General features: G+C 44.7%; 1 protein-coding gene across 2 annotated transcripts; it reads right to left on the bottom strand.

Moving 5' to 3' along the window:
* Positions 1–4,068: 4,068 nt before the first annotated feature.
* SRSF6 (serine and arginine rich splicing factor 6) lies at positions 4,069–9,735 on the bottom strand. Of its 2 annotated transcripts, XR_015139000.1 has the most exons (7): positions 9,487–9,735; positions 9,111–9,259; positions 8,166–8,433; positions 7,693–7,817; positions 7,339–7,547; positions 6,982–7,065; positions 4,069–6,878 (listed from the first exon to the last, which is right to left on the bottom strand). XR_015139000.1 is itself a non-coding variant. In XM_086331737.1 (6 exons), the coding sequence occupies exons 1-6, from the start codon at positions 9,591–9,593 to the stop codon at positions 6,515–6,517; spliced, it is 1,038 nt and encodes a 345-aa protein (XP_086187863.1). In that variant the 5' UTR covers positions 9,594–9,735; the 3' UTR covers positions 4,069–6,514. The 2 variants fall into 2 exon arrangements, 1 of the variants encoding a protein (XP_086187863.1); XM_086331737.1 differs by lacking the exon at positions 8,166–8,433.
* Between the last annotated feature and the right edge of the window lie 17,831 nt (positions 9,736–27,566).

The following is a 27,566-nucleotide window of genomic DNA, read 5'->3' on the forward strand; positions in this document are numbered from 1 at the left end:
GAGCCAGAAACAAAGATGGAAACAGAGGAACCAGGGGATGGCCTGACGTCTCTTGTCCTGGAGGTGGTTACTGGACAGGGATTTGGGTTTCATCACACACACATTGCGAGAGATGGGATCTTGGGTCCATGCAGTACTGGGAGTTTAAACTGAATCCCTTGTATAAAGACTGGACACCCCTGACCGCCTGACTATATAGTTGGGGGTCCCATTGTGGAAAAGGCAGGGGAGGTCCAAGTTTCCAAATATAATTCCTTCAGGTCCTACTTTTCCCCCTGGACATATCGTGTGGTGTATGCTTTCCAAAGAATCGAGACTCACAAAATTTACATTTTAGCTTTGTAACTGAAGCCTGTATTTGCAAGCATTAGGAAAATTTGTCTCTGTGTGGGCCAGAGCCTCAGCTATTTCTGTTACTCCAACCCTGCTAAATATCTTTTGTTCTCAACACATTTGGTACAATTCATGTCTCATGCTGCTGCTGAAAACCCAATGGGGGAAAAGAACCTCTGAATTAAGCTTATTAGTTTTTAACTGCTGCAGAACCACCACCACAAAGTGGCTTAAAATGCAAATTTATTATCCTTTAGTTCTGGAAGTCAGAAAATCCAAAATGGTGATGCTGAACTTTTATCTTTTGCTTATCCCTTAAACTTTTATCTTTCCTTCAAATTTCCTTCTTAGTTGTAATTTTTGGTTGTGCTAGGTCGTCACTGCTGCCTGTGGGACTTCTCTGGTTGTACTGAGTGGGGGCTACTCTTCATTGTGGGGCGCAGGTTTCTTACTGCAGTGGCTCCTCTTGCTGCAGTGTGCTGACTTAGCTGCTTACAGCACGTGGAACCTTCCTGGACCAGAGACTGAACCTGTGTCCCTTGCGTTGGCAGGCGGGTTCTTACCACTGGACAACCAGAAGTCCCTCTCCTTCAAATTTAAATGATCCCTCGCCGGGTATTCCTGATTGTAGGATTTTTTATCAGCCAGCAGTGAAAGGACGGAATCCTAACCACTGTTGACTTGTGGGTCCCACGGCCTGTGGGATCCTAGTTCCCTGACCAAGGATAAAACCCACGTCCCCTGCATTCGAAGATGGATTTTCAATTACTGGACCCCCAGGAAAGTCCCTGTACTGTTTTACAATAAAAGCAGCTACTATTTCACAAGTGATTGTGCCAAACGCTCTGAAAACAGCATTTACTACCTACAGTATTAGAAGACACTTTTATAGCTGAGGACACAGCTTGCTTTCTATTGCATATTCCTCTCATGTATGTAAAAGTTACCTCCAGCTCCTTTTGGCCCTTGGCCAGAACCACCCTGTCCTACTTTCACAGCTATTAAGTACAAACTGATGTAGTTCAAGCTCTCTTCAGCAACGTTCTCAGACTCCAAAATGATTCAACTTCCTCTTAAAAACCAAACACCCCTTCTTTTCTCCTGACCTTTAAGGCTACCCCCCACACAAAGCACCACCTTAGTGAAATGCCAATGAACAGAACTTAGAAAATCAACAAATGTTAACAGTGGGTGACAGTTTGAAAGGAACTGGATATTTAATAGGCTCTAGTTACCTCCCACAAATTACTGATCATAAAGGGAAAAAGTGACTTTATATAAGTGACTCGGGTTATTATTACAAGGTACCACTAGATATGCCGAAGACAATCTCATTCTTGTGATACTTCTGCCAAAAATGCAATCATGAGGAGACATCAGACAAACCCAAATTGAGAACTTCTACGAAATAATCATCCCTTACTCTTCAAAAATGACAAGGTCAAGAAAGGTTGAGGACCTGTTCCAGTTTAAAGTCATGACAACAAAAAGGAGCAAATGATCCTAGGCCAGTGGAAATACATATAAAGGACGTTATTGGACAACTGACAAAACATAGTGGAAAAGACAAGATCATATCGAAGCTAATTTCCTGGTTTTGATAAGTAGACACTATAGTTAATATGAGAACATCCCTGGAAATACACAAAGTCTTAAGAATAAAACACGTCTCTAACTTACCTTTCAGATGGCTCAGGAACAGTGTAAGTAAAATGAAGTATTATTGGTAAATGGCACAGGGAATATCATTTTTTTGTACTATAGTACAAATTTTCCTTAAGTTTGAAACTTTGTCAAAACAACTGTAAAAGCAGCCTGCTCATTCAGGCTTCTTCTGTGCTTTTTCACTAAGAGGAACTGAATATCTGAAATAGGCTTAAAAAAAAACCCAACACTTAAGGGCTGTTAGGAACTGAAGCAGGATTTAAATCCTGCCTGTTAACAAATTCCCTTACAAATACAATAATTTCCACAGTAATGATCTCAAAATAGTAATCCTGACTTCCTTCAAGGGGTCAAGGATGGAATTTACTGTTTATTACCTGTTTGTATTCACCTTCTGATTTCTGAACCCTTTCTTTCTATTCACTTTAAGTTAATCACTCTACTAATTACTACACTGGGGCCCATGTGTGAAGTTGTTTTAAAACAGGCAAATCTAAGCAAGCTACTTAGGATCTAGAAGACTAACTACAAAACACAACTGCACCTACTCACCCTTTCAATTAATGGAAGCGTACATGGCTTTAGGGACACAAAGTTCAAGATGTGGTTGCTGCTTCAAAAAGCTCAAAATTTAGAGAATCCCCAGGCAGTTCAGTGGTTAGGACTCCATACTTTTAGTGCCAAGGGTTTGGGTTTTATCCCTGGCTGGGGAACTGAGATCCTCAAGCTGTACAGCTTTACCAAAAAAGAAAAACTGTAGTGTAAACTGGTAATTACTAAGTGCTAAAATGTTTTTTAAGAGCTCTAAAATACATATTTTATGGACTGTTGGTTATATAAACCAAAAAATTACTTCCTTAAAAAAGTTGGTATTGAAAAAAATCCATTCCATGGTAGTGCACCATTTAGAGTGGCAGATCTCTGTACTACTCTTCAGTGAGCTGCAGAACACACTCATGGTATGAATTGCTTATTGATGCACATAGGCATTACCAATGGATTAGCCTGGGTAAATACAGTGTGTTAGAAGCAGATACCTTAGTGCATGCATGCTAAGTGGCTTCTGTTGTGTCTGACTTTGTGATCCTACAGTCTGTAGCCCGCCAGGCTCCTCTGTTCAAGGGATTCTCCGGGCAAAAATACTGGAGTGGATAGCCATGCCCTACTCCAGGGGATCTTCCTGACCCAGGGATCAAACCCTTGTCTCTCATGTCTCCTGCATTGACAGGCAGGCTCTTTATCACTTGCGCCACTTGGAAGGCTACCTTAGAAGTGGACGCTGAGAGAGAGATACTTTACGGAACATTCCATTTTCGCAAGACTAAAATTGCATATAACCACAAAAACTGAACTGAGAAAACATTTTCTGAAAGCAAGATAAATAAAAGTGAAATTAGGTTGAGGATTTGGGAAAAGATGATCGAGTTTCCTAGTTTATCTGGGTAATGATCACAGAAAATGTTCAAACTGCTACAAGATAAATGGAGTTAAATTTTGTGTGAAATCTAAAGACTTAGTTGAATACAAAAGACTTTATTGTATAACAGCAATCATTATGGTGCTAATCAAAGTATTTTTCATGTATTAAACTTTCATCTTCACAACCCACGAGGGGTTATCCCTACCACCGTGGATGACACCGAAGCATGAAGGTTAACAGCTTGCCCCAGATATGATGATGATGATCAAAGTCGCTCAGTCGTGTCCAACTCTTTGTGACCTCATGGACTATGCAATCCATGGACTTCTCCAGGCCTGAATACTGGAGTGGGTAGCCCTTCCCTTCTCCAGGGGATCTTCCCAACCCAGGGATCGAACCCAGGTCTCCTGCATTGCAGGCGGATTCTCTTTACCAGCTGAACCGTAAGGGAAGCCCATGATAAACCATCTATTAATATTATGTTGGTCCTAACCTCTTGTTTCTGAGAAGCGGAGAAGTCCTTTTCTCATATTCAAGTGAGGAAATAAACAAACCTGATAATGGCAACTCCGATTCAAAAAAACCAAATATCAGATACTTGCCAAATATTTGATACTAAGTGGGAATACACAATAAACTCAAATCAAACCTTTCCCTCAGTGAACATTTTATTGAGGCAATAAAGCACAAAATAGGTTAACAAAGTGGGAGAAAGAAGATACCGAGAGAAAAGATGGTAACAACACAGGATGGAACGTCAAGTCACAGGGCAGGAAAGACTCGAGCTGGCCGTAAAGGCACTAAGGCATGTTAACACACTATCAGGTAAAAGAAAGGGGGATCCAGATTATCACACTTCTATTCTGCTCTCTACCAGTTTAACACTCCCATCTAGCCACAGATAAAGATGTGGCAAGTTGCAGACTCAGATTCTACTTAAGTTAGCAAGGAACTAAACATTTTATTGGTCAACTCTAAGTGGGCCAGTGTTTATATATAAACAGTGGTCTGGCATGTCCAATGATGGGGGTCCCCAGGAATAGGAACTAGAGTTTTAATAAACTGGTCTTTGCTATTAAATTCTTATGGGTGTAGGCATTTACCTATACAATTACCCACCTGCGGGGGTGGCAGCTAACAAGGGTAGACAAACCTGCCTATTACCATGTGATGTCATAACGTAAGAAAGCCCAGTTGAAGGATGCTGCATACTTTTAGAAAGTCAAATTGTATATTGTAGTCTTCCCCCTCCTTTACTTTAAAAGGCTGTGGTTTTAAAAGCTTTTGTTCTTTCCCTGAAAACAAGAGAACTTTGGTCAAAGCCAATTGTTAAAAGTAACTTGTCTTTAAATAGATTTTGAAAGGCAGTGCAGACTTGCCTCTTTATGCAACAGTCACAACTTTTGTTTTTTCAAACAGGCAAAACAATGAACTATAATTACAGATACCAGTTTTTTCTCTCAAAATCCAAGGTCTATATGGGAAAACAAAAACAAACCGTATTTCTTATGAATATCTTAAAAAACCTCAAAAGCATTGAAGAAAATAAGGTCGTCAAAGAAGCATCAACCTTTTGGGGCACTATGTTCCTAAGATTAGACTCTTTAAGATTTCGTAACAGGAAGCCCAGAAATTTCTCAAAATGGCGGTATCCATCACACCCTACCCTAACACTACCCAGCCCTTGACATCTTATACACTGACAGCTCCCAAAAAGATATTAAAGCTGAGCCAAACAACCTACAGCCTGTTTTCAGACTAAGACTAATGAATGGTTTTTAAAATGAAATTACCTTAACGAACCTAACAGAGAGATATAAGGTAATTCATTTCTCAAACTGCAATTTCAACTAACTAGGCTTACAGACGTAAGGACTAATTGTAACCCAGGAACTCCTACAAATTTGCTGATTATAATTTGGTTTCCACAGAATTTATTACACTTTATGATGAAGTACTATGGTTTAACCCATTTAAGTTTTTTCCAAGCCAACCACATGAAGTTCATAAGGATGATCTAACCAATTATCACAGAACCCCGCTAACTACAAAAGGATGACTGTTAGGTAGAATTTTGCTTTAAATGGTAACTGATTTACCAAATGATCTGTTAAGTGCCTGTTAATATTAAGGATTTTCCAGTAGAAAACACAGTTATTTGCTTTTCCATTTTGAATAACATACTAAATTTCTGATCAAAGAAAGGTTACTTCTATTTTTACATAACAGTAAAGATCAAGGAACCTTACTCTTACAAAACACTAATTACAACTATCACTTTCAGAAAGTGGGATTACCAGGCTAGATGAGATCCCAAGTATTAGAACAACTTTTTTGAGTTCAACCAATTTAAGTTTAAAAAACATTTTAAAAAGCTATTAACTTAGGCAAAACTGTTTAACAGGTCCACTACAAAATCTTTTATTTTTAACTTAAACCTGTTTAAGGGGCCAAAATGACTTTGGCAAATTTGATTAACAGCACAAATTAACGTATCCAAACTTATTGCATCTGAGACTTGCCTTGTTTTACACTTAAGTAGAATTTACACTGTTTCCACAGATAGATTATCAGTATCTCAAGGAATTTAAGAGTGACCTATTCAAGTAAGGCAATCATCTTGGTAGCAAACTTTTATTGAAATCTTACATAACTCAAGCTTTATAAAAAGCCAACATAATTGAAAATTGGGTTCTCCCTCTAAAGCCTTAAGTATTCAAAGCCTGAAAAGGTTAATTTAAAATTAAGCAAACAAATATAACAATAACAAAACCCCTCCAGCAGATCCTGCTGAAATACTTAAAAAAAAAAAAAAAAATCTAAATGAGCTTAATCTTTACAAAAGTTATTTTAGCTCAAAAGCTATAAAATCAAAGTTATCTTAATTCTACAAACAAGGGAGAGGATCTTTGACTTCATGCCATTTCTTTAGAACCTCATCTTTTTCACCAAATTTGGCTACAAATCCAATTTCTGTGTGCCCATTTTGGGAGGTTTCTTCTTGCAGAAGAGGTCAAGTAGAAACATGAAAGAGTAACTGACTAAGCAAGTAGGAAAGTGTTCCGTAATAGTGTGCAAAGAGTGGAGAGTTCTGGGTTAATCTCTGGAACTCGATCTGGATCGTGACCTTGACTTTGAACGAGATCTAGAATGGGATCTTGAAGCTCTTTTTGGTGGAGGGGACACGGAACGGGCCTTTGAGGGTGGAGCAGGTAGGGGCGAATCGGAACGGGACTGGCTCCTCGATCTAGATTTGGACTTTATATCACCTTTTCCATTTTCTTTGGGGGAACGAGATCGAGAACGAGACCTGCTTCGAGATTTCTCATACTCATCCTTCGATCTGCTCCGAGAGCGCGAACGGGAGCCCCGATCAGACTTGGGTTTAGATTTGCTTTTTGATCTAGATTTCCTGCCTTTGGAACGAGACCGTGATCGACCTTTGCTCCGAGACCTGGATCTAGACAAGAAAAGCCAGATTTTTTTTCAGTACCTTGGCAGAACACACAAGCACTCTATAGACAAAGTAAGTTATTCAGAAAAACACTCAAGAACCCACTTACCGGGAGCGACTTTTTGAGATACTTCGAGATCTACTGCGGCTGCTCCTACGACTTCTACTTCGTGACCTTCTTCTAGATCGTGACCTATAATAAGAAATGTGGTAATGAATTTTCATCTCAAGACACCTCAACACAAATGAACAATTTATACAGACAAGCCAACAGTAAAACTCCTTAATTGCTCACTACAAATTAAATCTAGTATCAAAATATTTTAAAAAGAACCCAACAATGCCAATAACAAAAGAAACTAAAAATTGACCTAATTTCAATTCAGCAGTAATTGAAATACTGCTGCTTGAATTTTCTTTTGTTTGTGGCAAATACTGTCTCCCCCTATACCCTTCAATACATTACCTAGATCTGCTTCCAGAATAAGACCGCCTATGGCTTGTTCGTGGCTTATCTTCAATGAGTCTAATATTTCTCCCATTGATTTCTGTACCATCCAGTTTATCCAAAGCACGCTTCATGTCAGAGTAGGAGCGAAACTCAATGACACCTTCATTTGTGCGTTCTTTGTGAGCATCTGCATAGGTTACTTCACCTGCTTGTCTCATGAAATCCTAGAAGAGCAATATGACTGGTCATTCCCAGAAATCTAAACAAAAAAGATTTGCTGTATTTGATTCTCAGATATAAAAGAATACAAAAACTTACCTTTTAAACGTTAAGTCAAATCTTTTTTATCCCAAATTATATAGCACTTACCTTTAAATCCTGCCAACTGCAACGACTAGAAAGATTTTCTACAATAAGTCTGAATTCTGTGCGTACAGGTGGTCCATATTTGTCTCTGCCAGAGGTTCTCCGACTGCTGTATCCACCTCCACCACCTTTATCATGTGAAGAGAACAATTAGATGCTTTGCAATGATAGGCATGCATAATGTTTTTGAAAGTTAGTACAAACATAACAACTTTTATTTACTGGAGTAGGACTTTGCTATTATACTGCTAAACCTTCGATACAGTTATGATTTGCCATAAATTAAATTAAGGGCAAGTCAAAACAGACTAAAACCAACTAAACTTCTCCTACATTCTGTTAGAGAGTGACTGCTCCTTTATTCAATTTACCTCGCTAAGTTTTATTTTACAGAACATTGTAAAATATAAAACTTAACTGATTACATGCATTTCTACATTTTACAAAAATGTTTACTAGTTACACTAAGTACTTACATCACAGTGTGAGGTTTTTGGTGGTGGTTTGGCCACAAAACACGCAAGGTAACAGTCACCTAGTTCAGATTAACCAGTTTTGTCTAACCCTTGGAATCCTCACCATCACCCTGCGTCTAATGGCAAAAGGCTGCTGTCGTCATGGCTTCCGGTAAGGTCAGCCAAAGGGTCATAGGGCAAGGGTCACACAATGTATGGAAAAGCCAAGGCCAATCAGGAAAGGCAGTCATCTTAGCCTCAGTGGACACAGCCTCAGCCCCATTGGTCACTTTCAAATTGAAACATCAAGGACTTGTTAAAAAGTTTGAATTCAACATGCAACAATTTCAACATCAAACATTTAACATAACCAACCCCCTCCCACCTCCTCCCAATAACATGCCCCAACTAGTGCATATACAGCATAAAGCTCATTTAGATCTCCTTTGTGGTGTAAAACCACATTTATAAATATATTTTCTTTGGCCCCCGTCAACTTTCGTAAAGCTAAAACCTACGCTTAAAACCCCACCTCATTCCCCGCCCCGCCCCCACCTCCACCCCAACCAGTCCCAAACTTCTACGCTAAGTCATTCACATTTCTAGCTAATGCACTGACAGGCAAGTTGAGGGGATACAACAAATACAGCCACCCCTCACTTCCTCCGTAGTTAGAGCCCACGACAGTGCTGACAGGGGCCCAACAAGTCACTCCCTCCCGACTTGGCAATCCCCGCCCCCAAACACCCAAACCCTGCCTAGGCAAAACCCACCACCCAGTCCCCGCGCTCCGGCGTCCCGTGTCTTCCCCGGGCAGGTGTGAAGGCAGCGAGCCCCGGGAGCACCCGAGTCAAACGGCCGCGGCCACCTCGCCTGCCCGGCTGGGAGGCTCCACCCCGCCCCGCCTAAGCCTGCGCCCACCCCCCGGGGTCCCAAGGACGCGGAGCGCGCGGGGGTGGAACTCACTGCGGCTTCCGTAGCTGTAGCCGTCGCGATCCCGGCGCGGGCCGCGGGCGTGCTCCACGATCACGCGCTCGCCACACAGCTCCTTGCCGTTCAGCTCGTAAACGGCGTCGTCGGCGTCGCGGGAGTCCTCGAACTCCACGAAGCCGTACCTGGGGGGCGGTGCGAGGGCCGGAGGCCGGCGGGCGTCGTTAGGCCGAGAGCGCGCACGCGCGCGCGACCCCCCGTCCCCGCGCGCTCCCGCGGCTCCGCGCCGCCGCCATCTTGGCGGCCCTGCCACGCGGCGCCGCGGCCTTGACCATCTTCTCCCTCAGACGGGCCCTGCCGCCGCAGGCCCGGGGCGCTGCGAGCGGACGCGGGCTCCCGGGGTCCGACTCACCCATTTTTAAGATCTATTTCGAGAAGGCGGCCATAGCCACTGAAAAAGCGCTGGATGTCCTTCTCCCGGACGTTGTAGCTCAAGCGTCCTATGTAGACGCGCGGCATGTCCGCAGCGGGCAAGGGGCCCGAGGGCTGGCGGTCGAACGGCGGACCGCACGGCAGTAGCCGCGGTGCGGGTGCGGTGACGGCGAGAGCCCGGACACGCACCTCACACCACAGCGGCGGCCGAGTCCAGCCACACAATGGTGCGCGCGCGCCTGTGCTACGCTATAAGGGCGGGCGGTAGGGGGGCGGTGCCCTGCGTGTGACGTCAGCGCGCTGCACGTACTCTCCCGCTCTGGATCGCGGAGCGCGGCGCTCGAGGGTGACTTGCTGTTCCTCAGCCCGCCAAGTTTCGGGGAAGTGAGGCTTTACCCGCTCACCGAATTTTTTCCCACACATCTTTGTCAACGTCATATTCTGTCTCCAGCCAAGGACTTGTTTTCTAATTTGTGCTTTTAAACAAAAAACAAAAAACTTTCTCCAGGCTAGCTCTTCAGGACGGGCGCTCGGGAGGCCGTCCCGGAGAATCCCCTGTTCTCATTGGTTCTGGAGGTTGTCATATTAGGCCTCCGCGATCTCTGATTGGCCCGTCAAAACGAGGCTCGAATTTTCTTCGCGGATCGTTGGGCTCACGCTCAGCTGGTGTGGAAGGCGCCTAGTCAGTGGGTTAAGTGCCCTTTCCACAGTATCCGAAGTTTCTGCTCCGAGGTCGTGTGGACCCGGACCGGGGTTCACAGCCCTGCTGGCTTCTGTCCTTCGTGGCCCCACAGCGGCCATTGTGGTCTCACTTCACTGCCTCCCAGTATGTCCAACTGTCCTTCCAGGAGTCTTGGAGCACTGACTCCTGGAGTCACCTGTAGATTGAAGTATACATGACAATCCCACGATCGCTGTGCGTCCTAAGTTGCTTCAGTCGTGTCAGACTCTCTGCAACCCTATGGACTGTATGTAGCCTGCCAGGCTCCTCGGTCCATGGGATTCTCCAGGCAGGAATACTGGAGTGGTTTGCCATCCCCTCTTCCAGGGGATCTTCCCCACCCAGGGGTGCGTTGGCAGGCGGGTTCTCTACCACTAGCACCACCTGGGAAGCCCACTTGCTGTAGTACTGACAAAGGGAGCAGGGCCAAGACCTCTGGCCCAACAAAGTTGAGCAAGACCTGACAGCCCTCCCACAGAGGTACGCTCGTTTCCTTCCCTCAGTGGAGCGTCCGTTGTCCCAACGTGATCCCTCCCCGCCCCCACCCGTTGGTTTGAAGGGTATCTTATCTATGTGGCAGAAACGCTTATTTTGGAGTTTACCACTAGAAATACTATTTAAATCCCAGAGGAGTAAGTTTAAGTGGAAGATCAGAAGACCCTGGAGTTCTCTGAAACAAGTGCAGGAAAAGATGCTGGTAAGAAGTGACTAGAAAATTGGGAAGAAGGGTCGGAGGGCAAGGTGTAACACAAGCTGAGGGAAAAGGGCATCATGGGGTTAATACTGGCTGTTAAGGTATTTCCCTGTATTCCACCTGGGCAGCCTTGATCTTCTACTGCTGCTAAGTCACTTCAGTCGTGTCCGACTCTGTGTGACCCCATAGACTGCAGCCCACCAGGCTCCCCCGTCCCTGGGGTTCTCCAGACAAGAACACTGGAGTGGGTTGCCATTTCCTTCTCCAATGCATGAAAGTGAAAAGTGAAAGTAAAGTTGCTCAGTCATAGCGACCCCATGGACTGCAGCCTACCAGGCTCTCCCATCCATGGGATTTTCCAGGCAAGAGTGCTGGAGTGGGGTGCCATTGCCTTCTCCGTGATCTTCTACAGTTTCTGGTTTAAAGGCAATGATTTTTCCCTCCCCCTCCTCCCACGGGGGCATTTGGCAAAGTCTGAGAGTCTGTCGGTTGTCACGACTGGGGGAGGGGGAGTGTTAAGAACTGGCATCTGGTGGTAGAGGCTACACTGTGCTTAAAGTTCGATAAATAAAATATATAGGTGGATGGTAAAAATTTTGTGTGTTTGTGGAATATAGTAATTGGGGAAAGGAGAATTAATGGGATAACTTTTTTCACTGATTGAATTGTCAGTATTTTGAAGTTTGTTGAAATTCACTGTTGGCTGGGAATCCCCTGGAGGTCGAGTGGTTAGGACTCCACACTTTCACTGCCTTAGGGGCCAGGTTCAATCCCTGGTCCGGAAACTAATGTCCCGTAAGCCGTCCAAAAGTTCATTTTTGGCAAGAGGTGACACCCCACTATGAACTAAGATGCATATGGGAAGTTGGGTGTCACCTCCTGTCTCCTTGCTGTTCATTTGTGCAGAGAAAGATGCAGCTGACATGTCCTCCTCTCCCTCACCTCTTTTTCTTGAGAGCCCAGGGGCTACTCTTTTTTTTTTTTTTGACCACTCCGGGACCTGCAGGATCTTAGTTCCCTAACCAGGTGATGATCTTGGTGAGGCAGCAGTGAGTGATGGCATGAAATGAGATCTTAATTCCCTGCCCAGGAATTGAACCTGGGTAGCTGCGACTTCATTTCACTTGTCGCTTTTCTGCATTGGACAAGGAAATGGCAACCCACTCCAGTGTTCTTGCCTGGAGAATCCCAGGGATGGGGGAACCTGGGGGGCTGCTGTCTATGGGGTTGCACAGAGTCGGACACAACTGAAGCGATTTAGCAGCAGCTGCAGCTGGGATGAAAACCAGAAATCCTAGCCACCAGACCAGTGAGGGCTAGGGGCTAGAAGCTATTTCCCCCCTGGATCTTTGCCGCGGTGAAAAATGCATTTATAAATGCAACTTTGTACCCGCAACTTTGTAAATGCGGGTACAAAGTTTATTATTAGAGACATAGCACAATGAGTGGGAGAGGACCTAGAAAAATGGTTTGTTTACTTTAGACAGAAGCAAGGCAGAGATGCACACCTGGAGAGAAAGGGTGTGGGTGTCCTCCCTAGTGAGGAGGAGTGCAGTAAAGAGGCAGTTAAGACATTTATATAGGGTAGTTCTTCCGGGCCTTTGTCTTCCTTCAGGCCAATTACCTGTTTCTTTTTCCACACCTGACCTACCCTGGGACCCTCATCAATCTCGGAAGTAAAGGCTTCTGGGAGGTTGGTCTGACATTATCTCCTGACTTTTGACCCACAAGGAGCCTTTCTGTGCTGTGTAGTGTCTCCCTTGTCCCCAAAGAAGGGGAGATGGGAGACCAGTTAATCCTTTTTTTAAAAAATTTATTTATTTTTCCATTTTTGGCTGTGCTGTGGATCTTTGTTGCTGAGCAGGCTTTTCTATAGCTGTGGTGAACGGAGGCTACTCTATTTTCAGTACACAGGCTTCTCATTGCAGTGGCTTCTCTGGACACATGGGCTCAGTTGCTCCCCAGCATGTGGGCTCTTCCGAGATCAGGGATCAAACCCCTGTCTCCCGCAATGACAGGTGGATTCTTGACCACCAGCCACCAGGGAAGCCTGATCGTCAGTTCTTTACTCAAACAGGGTTTGGCCACTCTTTGTCCTTGCCGTGACCGTTACTGTAAGGTGCTGGCAAGAGGCAGACACGGGCTATTTACCCTGTTTCTGTTGTTACTTCCATTTTGGAGGGCAAACAGGAGGCTGATTGTAAATGCCTTAACTGCAGCCCACCTAGCTCTTGTCTGATGGTTTTTTCACTGACTCAGTGAGATGGGATGTGGGGGACGGTGACCCCAAAGGGGTTCTCACTTCTGGCGTTAAGGTACAGTGCCAGGTGGGGAGTTTGACTGGGGCGGTACACCTGTCAAACAGTAACACAGGTGTCCTGAGGCGAGCTTAGGGAGGACAGAAACCTCCTGTGGGGCAGAAGGGCTAAAGCTCGCTTGATCTTGATTTTCAGTATGAACACAGACTGTAAAAGGGGGGCCTCACAATCCTTCTAATCTTTGGGGTTTTAAGCAGGAAGTGTCAGAAAAGTTACCACAGGGATAACTGGCTTGTGGCAGCCAAGTGTTCACAGCAATGTTGTGTTTGATCCTTCAATGTCAGCTCTTCCTATCATTGTGAAGCCGAATTCACCAAGCGTTGAATTGTTCATCCACTAATAGGGAAAGTGAGCTCTTGCCTCAGGAAAGGCTGTTGTAGTATCCTGCCTGAAGCCCATGTCTTCCTGCCCTATGAAATGTAAATAGGAGGCCAGCTGTAAAGGTCTATAATATGGAGCCCATCTATCTCCTACATGCTGCTAAGTCACTTCAGTCGTGTCCGACTCTGTGCGACCCCATAGACAGCAGCCCACCAGGCTCCTCTGTCCCTGGGATTCTCCAGGCAAGAACGCTGGAGTGGGTTGCCATTTCCTTCTCCAATGCATGAAAGTGAAAAGTGAAAGTGAAGTCACTCAGTCATGTCCGACTCTTTGCAACCCCACGGATTGCAGCCCACCAGGGTCCTCCGCCCATGGGATTTTCCAGGCAAGAGTATTGGAATGGGGTGCCATTGCCTTCTCCATCTCCTACATAACAGGGATCAATTGCCTCTTGCAGTGGAAGCACAGAGTCTGAAACACTGAACCACCAGGGAATTCCTCCCCAGTGGTTACTCTTAACGAAAAACTTAAATTGCCTAAGAGGAAATGGTCTCAAATATTATTGAAGGGAGTGTTGGGCCAGCAGCATTCTGTGGAGTCTTGCTGATAATCTGACTTCTGTTGATGTTTTGAAAGAACAACTCAAAGGAGAAATGACGGATGTACAGCATTTGGCAGTGTCTGAAGTGTCTATAATCATGGTGGCAGATAAAGATCACTGTTCATTTAAAAGTTGTGGAGTGCCTGTCAGCAAGAGAGGCAATCTGTCAGCAAGAGAGGGAGGGAGGAGCCGCAATCTGATCCAGAAGAGAGTTAATAACTTCAAATCCATGATTGTTGCTGTTCAGTCATCAAGTCGTATCCCACTCTTCGCGACCCCATGGACTGCAGCACACCAGGCTTCCCTGTCCATTAGCAGCTCCAGGAATTTGCCCAAGTTCATGTCCATTGAATTGGTAATGCCATCCAATCATCTCATCCTGTGTCACCCTCTTCTTCTGCCTTCAGTCTTTCCTAGGATCAGGGTCTTTCCAATGAGTCAGCTGTTCACATCAGGTTGCCAAAGTATTAGAGCTTCAACTTCAGCATCAGTCCTTCCAAAGTATATTCAGGGTTGATTTCCTTTAGGATTGACTGCTTTGGTCTCCTTGCTGTCCAAGGGACTCTCAAGAGTCTTCTCCAGCACCACAGTTTGAAAGCATCAATTCTTTGGTGCTCTGCCTTCTTTACGGTCCAACTCTCTCATCTGTACATGACTACTGGAAAGACTATGGTGCTTTAGTCGCTAAGTTGTGTCTGACTCTTGCCACCCCATGGACTGTAGGCTGCCAGGCTCCTCTGTCCATTGAATTCTTCTAACAAGCATACTGGAGTGGGTTGCCATTGCCTTCTCCTGACCCAGGGATTGAACCCAGATCTCCTGCATTGCAGGCAGACTCTTTACCGACTGAGTTACAAGGGAAGTTGGATGGAAAGACCATAGAATTGACCATATGGACCTTTGTTGGCAAAGTGATATCTTTGCTTTCTAACACACTGTCTAGGTTTGTCATAGCTTTCCTGCCAACAACCAGTGGTCTTCTAATTTCATGGCTGTGGTCACCATCCACAGTGATAACAGAAATTGTAAAGTACAATCTGGAGTAGGGCATAGTTGTCGTGGTTTTAAATCCAATGGGAATTCTTAATATACTTAGCTGGAAACCAAAAGTATTTCCCAAGCATCCATGTGATTAAAAGTGATATAAGCTAGTTTCTGACAGGTTTTGCTGTCTTTGTTTGAAAATTTTATATACCAGACGCTGTACTTTTGAATGGATTTTGACGACTCAAGAAGGTGAAGTGGAGTGAGTGTCTGAGGCAAACTGTGGCCCCAGGCCCAAGCAGGCCTGCCTTTCAGATCAGTTCAGTTCAGTCGCTCAGTCGTGTCTGACTCTTTGCAACCCCACGAATCGCAGCACACCAGGCCTCCCTGTCCATCACCAACTCCCAGAGTTCACTCAGACTCACGTCCATCGAGTCAGTGATGCCATCCAGCCATCTCATCCTCTGTCGTCCTCTTCTCCTTCTGCCCCCAATCCCTCCCAGTATCAGAGTCTTTTCCAATGAGTCAACTCTTCACATGAGGTGGCCAAAGTACTGGAGTTTCAGCTTTAGCATCATTCCTTCCAAAGAAATCCCAGGGTTGATCTCCTTCAGAATGGACTGGTTGGATCTCTTTGCAGTCCAAGGGACTCTCAAGAGTCTTCTCCAACACCACAGTTCAAAACCATCAATTCTTCGGCACTCAGCTTTCTTCACAGTCCAACTCTCACATCCATACATGACCACTGGAAAAACCATAGCCTTGACTAGATGAACCTTTGTTGGCAAAGTAATGTCTCTGCTTTTGAATATGCTATCTAGGTTGCTCATAACTTTCCTTCCAAGGAGTAAGCGTCTTTTAATTTCATGGCTGCAGTCACCATCTGCAGTGATTTTGGAGCCCCCAAAAATAAAGTCTGACACTGTTTCCACTGTTTCCCCATCTGTTTCCCATGAAGTGATGGGACCAGATGCCATGATCTTCGTTTTCTGAATGTTGAGCTTTAAGCCAACCTTTTCACTCTCCTCTTTCACTTTCATCAAGAGGCTTTTTAGTTCCTCTTCACTTTCTGCCATAAGGGTGGTGTCATCTGCATATCTGAGGTTAGTTATTGATATTTTTCCCGGCAGTCTTGATTCCAGCTTGTGCTTCTTCCAGCCCAGCGTTTCTCATCATGTACTCTGCATATAAGTTAAATAAGCAGGGTGACAGTATACAGCCTTGACGTACTCCTTTTCCTATTTGGAACCAGTCTGTTGTTCCGTATCCAGTTCTAACTATTGCTTCCTGACCTGCATATAGGTTTCTCAAGCGGCAGGTCAGGTGGTCTGGTATTCCCATCTCTTTCAGAATTTTCCACAGTTTATTGTGCTCCACACAGTCAAAGGCTTTGGCATAGTCAATAAAGAAGAAATAGATGTTTTTCTGGAACTCTCTTGCTTCCGTCTAGTCAAGGCTATGGTTTTTCCAGTTCTGTGGCCACTGCTGAGTTTTCCAAATTTGCTGGCATATTGAGTGCAGCACTTTCACAGCACCATCTTTCAGGATTTGAAATAGCTCAACTGGAATTCCATCACCTCCACTAGCTTTGTTCGTAGTGATGCTTTCAAAGGCTCACTTGACTTCACATTCCAGGATGTCTGGCTCTAGGTGAGTGATCACACCATCATGATTATCTTGATTGTGAAGATCTTTTTTGTACAGTTCTTCTGTGTATTCTTGCCACCTCTTCTTAATATCTTCTGCTTCTGTTAGGTCCATACCAGTTCTGTCCTTTATTGAGCCCATCTTTGCATGAAATGTTCCCTTGGTATCTCTAATTTTCTTGAAGAGATCTCTAGTCTTTCCCATTCTGTTGTTTTCCTCTATATCTTTGCATTGATCACTGAGGAAAACTTTCTTATCTCTTCTTGCTAGTCTTTGGAACTCCGCATTCAGATGTTTATATCTTTCCTTTTCTCCTTTGCTTTTCACTTCTCTTCTTTTCACAGCTATTTGAAGGCCTTCCCAGACAGCCATTTTTCTTTTTTGCATTTCTTTTCCATGGGGATGGTCTTGATCCCTGTCTCCTGTACAATGTCACGAACCTCCATCCATAGTTCATCAAGCACTCTATATATCAGATCTAGTCCCTTAAATCTGTTTCTCACTTCCACTGTATAATCATAAAGGATTTGATTTAGGTCATACCTGGATGGTCTAGTGGTTTTTCCTACTTTCTTCAATTTAAGTCTGAATTTGGCAATAAGAAGCTCATGATCTGAGCCACAGTCAGCTCCCAGTCTTGTTTTTGTTGACTGTATAGAGCTTCTCCATCTTTGGCTGCAAAGAATATAATCAGTCTGATTTCAGTATTGACCATCTGGTGATGTCCATGTGTAGAGTCTTCTCTTGTGTTGTTGGAAGAGGGTGTTTGCTATGACCAGTGCGTTCTCTTGGCAAAACTCTATTAGTCTTTGCCCTGCTTCATTCCGTATTCCAAGGCCAAATTTGCCTGTTACTCCAGGTGTTTCTTGACTTCCTACTTTTGCATTCCAGTCCCCTATAGTGAAAAGGACATCTTTAGGGGATGTTAGTTCTAAAAGGTCTTGTAGGTCTTCATAGAACCGTTCAGCTTCTTCAGCGTTACTGGTTGGGGCATAGACTTGGATTACTGTGATATTGAATGGTTTGCCTTGGAAACGAACAGAGATCATTCTGTCGTTTTTGAGGCCTGCCTTTGAGTTTTGTAAATAAAGTTCTTTTGAAACACCTCAACACCCATTTACCTGTTGTCTGCTCTTAAGTCACAACAGCAGTATTGAATAGCAGAGCCTGCCCAGAAAGCCTACTTGCTGGTTCTTCACGGAAAGTCTGCCTATCTCTGACCCAAATTAGGTGTTTGTAAAGATGCCTCAATCCTATATATGAACATACATGTCTATAAGGGTTGGGTTTGTAGTTGTCTTTGATCATTCTCGGAGGTGGGTCCTACCCAATCATTTCCCTCCTAATGCTTTCCTGCTGTTCCTTACTCTTCCTCCCACTTGCTTCTTCCTGTGCCTTGAGTGTGCCAAGTACCCACCCACCACATGGGCCTTTGCATTGACCATCTCCCAATTTTTGGAGCTCTCTTTTCTGATAGTTCCCTCACTTTCTGCGTCTGCTCAAAATCACTGTGTCACTTCTCTAACCACTCATTTTATTTTCTTTTTTTCCAGTTTTATTGAGACAGTATTGACATATAACATGTAAGTTTAAAATGTACAGTGTGATGGTTTGATACATGTATATATTGCAAAATAATTACCGCAATAAGGTTAGTTAACACCCCTCACCTCCATTCCCCTCACATAATAACCATTTTTGGAAGGTGTGTGTGGTGATGATTTTTAAGATCTACTCTCTTGACAACTTTCAAGTTGTTAATACGGTATTATTAATATAGTCACCATGTTGTATATGAGATTCCCCAGAGCTTATTCATCTTATAGCTGGGAGTTTGTACCTTTTGACCTACATCTTCCAATTTCTCCCACTCTCTAGCCCCAGGCAACCACTCTTCTGTTCTGTTTTTATGAGTTCAACTTTTTTGGATTCTGTATGTAAGTAAGAACATTTGTCTTTGTCTATCTCACATTTCACTTAGTATAGTGCCCGCAAGGTCCCCTGGTGTTGTAGCAAAGCCAGGGTTTTCTTTTTTATGGCCAAATAACATTTCATTGTGTGTGTATATATATCATATCCCCCACATGTTTTTTATCCATTCCTTTGTTGACATACATTTAAGCTGTTTCCATGTGTTAGCTACTGTGAATAATGCTGCAGTGAACACGTGAGTACAGATATCCTTTGAGATAGCTTTCTCTTTTCTTTTGGGTACACTGTGTACCTTGAAGTGGAATTGCTGGATTATACAATAGCAATATTTTTAATATTTTGAAGAACCTCTACATTGTTTTCCATAGTGGCTGCACCAATTTACACTCCCGCCAACAGTGGGAGGGGCTCCCTTTTCCCCTCATCTTCACTTTTTTATCATAGCCGTTTTAACAGGTGTGGTGTGCTGCAGTCCATGGGGTTGCAAAGTGAGACACAACTTAGTGACTGAACAAGTTTTAACAGATGTGAGGTGATGCTGTGATCACCCACTTTAAAACAGGATCCTGGGACTTCCCTGCTTGTCCAGTGGTTAAGAATCACCCCCGCAATGCAGGGGACATGGATTGGAGCCCTGATAAGGGGAATTGATATCCCCTTTGCTGGGAAGCAACTGATTCCACATGCCACCAAGCAACTAAGCCTGGGGGCCACAACTAGAGAGTTCATGAAAGAAAAAGAAAGTGAAGTCTCTCAGTCATGTCTGACTCTTTGCGACCCCATGGACTATAGCCTACCAGGTTCCTCCGTCCATGGGATTTTCCAGACAAGAACACTGGAGTGGGTTGCCATTTCCTTCTCCAGGAGATCTTCCCAACCCAGGGATTGAACCCTGGTCTCCCGGATTGTAGGCAGATGCTTTACCGTCTGAGGCACCAGGGAAGTCCAGAGAGTCCATGAACTGATAAACAAAAGATCCTGCATGACACAATGAAGATCCCGGTGCCACAGCTAAGATCCAACATAGCCAAATAGATGGATAAATAAGTATATATATATAAAAAACAGCATCCCTTCCTGCACACTATGTTTTCTTACCTTCTTTTATTTTTCTTTATTAAACTCAGTGGTAAAGAATCCACCTGCAATGAAGGAGACTTGAGTTCGATCCCTGGTTTGGGAAGATCCCCTGGAGAAGGAAATTGGCAACCCCCTCTAGTATTCTTGCCTGGGAAATCCCATGGACAGAGGAGCCTGGTGGGCTGCAGTCTGTGGAGTCGAAAAGAACTGGACATGACTTAGCGACTCAACAACAATATTAAACTTTCACCATGTGACATGTGTTTATTTACTCTCTCCCACCCCCACTACAGTATATGTGTCATTAGAGTGGGGATGTTGTCTGTCTCTTCACTGCTGTATCCCCAGCATAAAGGAAGGTGCCAGGCCCACAGTAAGTGCTTAGTCTGGTAATTGTTCAGAGCCTGTGAAGGGAGGCTCTTCATTCAACAGACACCTATGCTCTGGAGGGCTCATCAGGACACCCTGGTGGGACGGAATCTTCCTCCTCCTGGCTCGTGCTCACCCACTCATGCTGCCCAGACACTCACTCTCATCTGAGGGTAAGAGGTGTACTGTTGTCCTTCTTGTTCAGTCACTAAATCATGTCTGAACTCTTTGCAACCCCATGGACTATAGCACACCAGGCTCCTCTGTCCTCAGAGTTTGCTGAAATTCATGCCCATTGAGTCGACGATGCTATCTAACCATCTCACCCTCTGCCACCCACTTCTCCTTTTGCCTTCAATCTTTTCCAGCATCAGGGGCTTTGAGTTGGCAATGAAGGGGCAATAAGTCGGCTCTTTGCCTCAGGTGGCCAAATTATTGGAGCTTCAGCAACAGTCCTTACAGTGATTATTTAGCGTTGATTTCCTTTAAGATTGACTGATTTGATCTCCTTGCTTTCCAAGGGACTCACAAGAGTCTTCTGCAGCACCACAATTTGAAAGCATCAGTTCTTTGGTGCTCAGCCTTATGGTCCAACTCTCACATGACTACTAGAAAAACTATAGCAAAGTAATGTCTGTGCTTTTTAATATGTTGTCTTGGTTTTTTATAGCTATAAGTATCCTACACTTCCTCCACCCAAACTTATCTAGACAGAGAAAGAAGGCTGGGGTGGCTATGGAGCTACCAAAATTCTCATATATTGTCGGTAGGAATGCAAATTAATACTGTTGCTTTGGAAAAACTTGTTGATAGTGTCTACTAAAGGTGAAAGCTGCTAGTGTTTACCCCATGGCCTAACAATTATATACGCAACAGAACCATGTACATATGCTCTCCTTAGGGAATGTGCTAGAAATTCATAGCAGCATAACATGTAGTAGCCCCCAAATAAGAAATCACTCAGATACCATCAACCGGAGAATGAACAAATCAATTGTGGTTTATTCACGCTACAGAGCATACTACTATATTCATACTACACAGCAATGAGAAAGGAATCACAACCATACACAGCGAAATCAGTGGCTCTCACAACGATGTAACCCTCTAAGATCCCACTGGAATCCACACTGTATGGTTTAATGTATGTGAGACCGAAAAGCAAAACTAGGTTATGGTGTTAGAAATCAGGTATGGGGTCTGTGGGAGTGACTAGACAGGCTTCTGGGGCTCTGGCCATATTTTTCCCTTGATTTAGGTGCTAGTTATAAGGGTGTGCTCTATTGGTGAGAATTCATTGCTCTGTATGCTTATGATTTGTGTACCTTGCTGTATGCGTGCGGTGCTTCAGTGGAAAATTTAAAAAAAGAAAGATTACCTCTCTCAAAAAAGATTATAATGTCCTTGACCTAGAGCTCCCAGGTCCTACTGGGGACCAAAGATCTACTGTGGATTTGATTCATAGATTTTGCCCATAAATGTCAATTTAAATCAGTCTGTTTGCTTCCAATTAAGTTTCTGTATGTTACTGAATTGCTCCTTGGCTGGGACGATGTGGCTCTGTCGCCACCTGGTGGCTATTTGCTATCACAGTATTAGATAAATTCCACCTGCTGCTTCATCGGTGCCTCATGAAGCTCAGTGATAGATCTTTAAAGGTCTCTGAGTCCAAACCTTCTAATTGTCAAGCCCTTACTTACCCAGAGGTTTTCTGGCCCTGACTTGAACACCTCTCCTGATGGAGAGTTCACTGCATAAACAGGCAGATAAGTCCATTCTAGGGCATCTCACACTGTGATTAAATTCTTTACAGATAGTGGGGGAAAAAAATGCTCTCTTGAATTGTCTACCTTCCGGTCCTGAGCGTGCCCCTGAGGATGTTCAGTAACCACATCTATTTCCAACATGTAGGTCTTTCAGATATTCGGGGGCAGCACGCAGACCCTCTTCCTGTTCATATCCTCTCTTTTGGCTAAATGTCTACTTTCCCCCAAAACTTTCCTGGGGCTACTTTCAAGTCTGTCACCTTGGCTGCTGAATGTTTGTGTGTTGAGACTCATTTGTGACCCCCTTCAGGCACTGCCCTCAGATTCAAGCTCACCCCCCTGGGTTTGTCTGGACCTTCCCATTGCTGCTGCAGCCACAGTGTTCTCTGGGCCAGTTAAGAGCTGTGGCCCCTATTGGCACAGATGGTGGCTGCTGTCTGATTCCTCACTCAGCCCTGCCTCTCCTTCTGCATGGAAACAAACTGGCATCGAGAAACTCCTGGAACAGCCCACTGTGGCAATCAGTGCTTGCGAATGGAAGCAGGCAAGGTGGCAGAATAGAAATCCAGGGCTTCTGGGCAGGTGGACACAGAATCAGCACTCCAACTCCTGGGGCAGCCAGGAGACAGAAGTGCTGATGAGGAAGATCTGAGTTGGCCATGTGTCAGGTGAAGAGCACGAGGCTGGGGAGGAAATCTGAGAAGTATCACTACAGAAGCCACAGCAGACTTCAGCCAGTGCCGTGGGCTCCAAGCCTGTCAGAGCCCCACAAGAGGCAAGGGTGGGTCCCCTCGCAAAGGTTCCCTGAGGCTGCTGCATGAAGGTTTCTGTTCTTCCGTCTGGCACTGAGCTCAGTTTGCAGACATTTTCCCCATCATTAGTTCCACTGTTGCTGTTATTTGGACAAATTTAAACTGAAGCTTATTCCTGAATGCCTTGTCAGTGCTCATGCTTATCACTACAGCTCTTATCCTGGCAGCAAAAGCTGCATCACATGATGGCCTTCTAACGTTGTAGGGCAGAAAAGCTGAGTGGAACCTGTTGGAAAGCATCCAGGAGTGTGCCCAGGGCATGAAACCCACCTCCTAGTAGAGGGAGGGGAAGTAAGTCTTTTAAAAGGCATTTTGCATGGTCCTGGCATTGTGCAGGGCTCAGGCAACATAAGCAGGGTCAAGGCAGATCCAGTCAGGCCCTCCAAAAACCAGTCCCAAAGCAGTGATCTTTGGACACTGGTGAGCATAATTTCAACTCAAAGCTATGCAGACTCTATCCTCAGAGATGGGGTCAGTGGGGAAGGGGCAGGGCCTGGGAATCTGCATTTTTAACATCCTCCTGCATGATTGTAAAGCACATGGTCAAGTGACCATGCTTGGGAAATACTGGCCTGGGATCTTACTACTCAAAGTGTAGTCTGTGGACCTCCCTCCCATTAGCATTCCCCGAGAGCTTGTTAGACATGCAGAATCTCAGACTCCACCCCAGACCTACTGAATCATAACAGGCATTTTAATAAGATTCCTCAGCAGATTTGTGTGCATGTTCAAGGTTGAGAAGCATTGCCAGGGCAAGGTGCAAGGGAGTCCTCCTTTTGACTCTACTTATTATTTTGATAAAAGGAAGAGTGTGTTCATGTGTTACTTGGTAATTAAATAAACGAAAATCTTTGCAAAAGCCAGGAAAATCTTGTACTTATATGTAAACAGCAACTCTATCCATAATAGCCCCAAACTACAAACAGCCCCAAAGAAGGCAATGGCACCCCACTCCAGTACTCTTGCCTGGAAAATCCCATGGATGGAGGAACCTGGAAGGCTGCAGTCCATGGGGTCGCTGAGGGTCAGACAAGACTGAGCGACTTCACTTTCACTTTTCACTTTCATGCATTGGAGAAGGAAATGGCAATCCACTCCAGTGTTCTTGCCTGGAGAATTCCAGGGATGGGGATCCTGGTGGGCTGCCGTCTATGGGGTCGCACAGAGTCAGACACAACTGAAGCGACTAGCAGCAGTAGCAATACAATCCCAATTGGAGAAGGTGATGGCATCCCACTCCAGTACTCTTGCCTGGAGAATTCCAGGGATGGGGAACCTGGTGGGCTGCCATCTGTGAGGTCGCACAGAGTCGGACACAACTGAAGTGACTTAGCAGTAGCAAAAACAGCCCAGGTGAGTGGGTAAACAGATTCACAAAATAGAATACTACTCAGCAATAAAAAAGAACAATGTGGATTAACGTGTCATACTTTTTGGAAGGAGCCAGACTCAAACATCTATATGCTGTGTGAGTTCACTTATGTGATATTGTGGAAAAGGCAGAACTAAAGGGACAGGAAGCAGATTCGTGGTTGTAGGGAGCTGGTGTTTGAAGTGGAGGATTGACTGCAAAGGGGTAGGAAGGAACTTTTTGGAGTGAGTTCTGTGTCATGGTTATGGTGGTATGAACACAAATGTATACATTTACCAAAACTCATTGAAGTGGATGCTTAAAATGGGTATATTTGATTGTATATAAATTGTATGTCAATAATAGGGCTTCCCTGTTGGCTCTGATTGTAAAGAATCTTCCTTCAATGCCAGAGACCTGGGTTCAATCCCTGGGTTGGAGAGATTCCCTAGAAAAGAGAATGGCAACCCACTCCAGTATTCTTGCTTGGAAAATCCCTTGGACAGAAGAGCCTGGTGGGCTATAACCCATGGGGTCAGAGTCGGACATGACTGAGAAACTAACACACATACGCACACACGTCAGATCAGATCAGTCGCTCAGTCGTGTCTCACTCTTTGCGACCCCATGAATTGCAGCACGCCAGGCCTCCCTGTCCATCATCAACTCCCTGAGTTCACTGAGACTCACGTCCATCGAGCCAGCAATGCCATCCAGCCATCTCATCCTCTGTCATCCCCTTCTCCTCCTGTCCCCAATCCCTCCCAGCATCAGAGTCTTTTCCAATGAGTCAACTCTTCACATGAGGTGGCCAAAGTACTGGAGTTTCAGCTTTCGCATCATTCCTTCCAAAGAACACCCAGGGCTGATCTCCTTCAGAATGGACTGGTTGGATCTCCATGCAGTCCAAGGGACTCTCAAGAGTCTTCTCCAACACCACAGTTCAAAAGCATCAATTCTTCAGTGCTCAGCCTTCTTCACAGTCCAACTCTCACATCCATACATGACCACAGGAAAAACCATAGCCTTGACTAGACGGACCTTTGTTGGCAAAGTAATGTCTCTGCTTTTCAATATGCTATCTAGGTTGGTCATAACTTTCCTTCCAAGGAGTAAGCGTCTTTTAATTTCATGGCTGCAGTCACCATCTGTAGTGATTTTGGAGCCCAGAAAAATAAAGTCTGACACTGTTTTCCCATCTATTTCCCATGAAGTGGTGGGACCGGATGCCATGATCTTCGTTTTCTGAATGTTGAGCTTTAGGCCAACTTTTTCACTCTCCACTTTCACTTTCATCAAGAGGCTTTTGAATTCCTCTTCACTTTCTGCCATAAGGGTGGTGTCATCTGCATATCTGAGGTTATTGATATTTCTCCCGGCAATCTTGATTCCAGCTTGTGTTTCTTCCAGTCCAGCGTTTCTCATGATGTACTCTGCATATAAGTTAAATAAACAGGGTGACAATATACAGCCTTGATGTACTCCTTTTCCTATTTGGAACCAGTCTGTTGTTCCATGTCCAGTTCTAACTGTTGCTTCCTGACCTATGCACACACATACAAACACACATATATCAATAAAAATGATTAAAAAAAAAAGACATGGAACAAGACCAAGACCATCCGGCGCTTTCGACCATCTTTGTTTCCAGAGAGCCTAGGTTAAGCCTCCCCTCATTGCCTTGCACCTCACTCGACATACCTGAACTTCCTATTCGTTCTGCCAAAATTGAGCTCTGGCCCTCCAGGCCTGATGGGGGCGCTGTCTCTTGGGGTGTCTCCCTTTAATAGGCCATTAGGAGAAATTCAGGTTCTGCTACAGGCAGAGTGTAGTGAAGAGAGTAGGAAATTAATTAATCAAGGAACACTGTCAGGCTGAAGTGGCTCTAACTCCTTGGTGCCCTATGTAAGCAGACCAAAACCTAATCAGGTATATATGTCTAGAGGTTAAGAAATGGAAATGTAAGGATAACCCATCACAACCAACTAGGCTGTAAGCTGCAGCCTTTCTTTTCCTCCCCTGCTTCTCTGTATAAGCCTTTCCAATGACCCTGTGGGAGAGAGCGTTTTTTGGTTTGTTGCTGCCTAATTTGGATCCATTTTTCTCATATAAACTCTTTAATGTGCCTCCATTTATCTTTCAACAAGTATTAAAAGCATATCTGGGGAGCCAGATTACTTGGTGTATGGTCAGGCCACCCAAGGTGGCTATTTTCTTGCTCTCTGTATTCTCCTGCTGGACCAGGGCTTCATCTATACCCTGCTCGCATGACTGACCTTGCTACATACTTGCCCCAGGCCCAGCTAGCAACTGAGTTCTTATGAAAGGGGCAGTGAGGTGTGTGCCAATCTGCTAGTTTCCCTGGTAACCAAGGAGCCAACCTGATGTGGATCTGTCCCCTACTGCACCCCAAGTACAGACTGCACGCAGTGGGGTGTCACTCCAGGACCTTGCTTCAGACATGTAAGATTCTTCATCCGTAAAAGCATTGATGTCTCCGTTGCTGACTCCGAGTTCTTTCTCCAGTTTTGAAGTTGGGCAAGCACAAGCTTTACATGCCTGTAGTGTAGCCTACCACTTGGCTTCTGTTTCCAGCTCTATCATCTGCTGGGGTGTGAATTTGGACACATTTCTTAACCTCTTTGTGCCTCAGTTTCCTTGTCTGTAAAGTGGAGAAAAGAATAGCACCTGTCACAAAGAGTAAAAATTTTTTTAAGTTATTATATGTTAAAGCATTTAGAACAGTGCCTAGCACATAGTAGGCACTAAATACATGTTGGTTATTATCATTTAGTAAATGCAGATTTCATCCATCCCACTTTTTTCCCTATGGACTTGCTGTAAGCTAAGAACTCTTGGTTCTTCATGGTTTATGACAGGCTGATTCTAGAAGCAGTCTCCCATCCCATTCCAGTTGTCTTCACTGATGGAGGGTTCCAAGGGAATGGCTGCTTGGAGGTGGGAGTAGTAGCTGGAGCAGAGTGAGCTCAGCTGGGTCTTGGACAGTTTTGACCTGTGCTCAAGAAGACAAGCGCCAATCCCGTCTCCCTGTAAACCTTTCTTGAGCACTCTATAGACTTTGCTGATGATGCCTGTCAGGTTAGAGTTCTGATCACTTAACCTCTCTGAGTTCTTCAGTTTCCACGTCTGGAAAGTGGGATGATTCCAACTCCCAGGGCTGTGGTGAGATCAGATGAGATGGCTTGTGACATTCTTGGTGTTTATTTGAGTTTGGAGTCCTCTGGAAGGAGGCCCTGAGACAACACACAAGTGCAAATAGTTTATGTGGGAGGTGATACCAGGAAACAGTGGTAGGAGAGAGAAGATACGGGACAAGGAAGGGAAGAAAGCCATAAGGGGTGTGTTACTGGGCTGATGACATAGTGAGCCACTGGGCCCTAATGCCCCCAGGGACTCTGGGAGCCACTGCAGAACACACCTCAAACTAGCGAAGAGAATGGTTT

The sequence above is a fragment of the Bos grunniens genome, chromosome 13 (assembly GCF_055505025.1).
Source record: "Bos grunniens cultivar Pamir isolate PY7600 chromosome 13, Bosgru_T2T1.0, whole genome shotgun sequence".
NCBI classification, from domain to species: domain Eukaryota; kingdom Metazoa; phylum Chordata; class Mammalia; order Artiodactyla; family Bovidae; genus Bos; species Bos grunniens.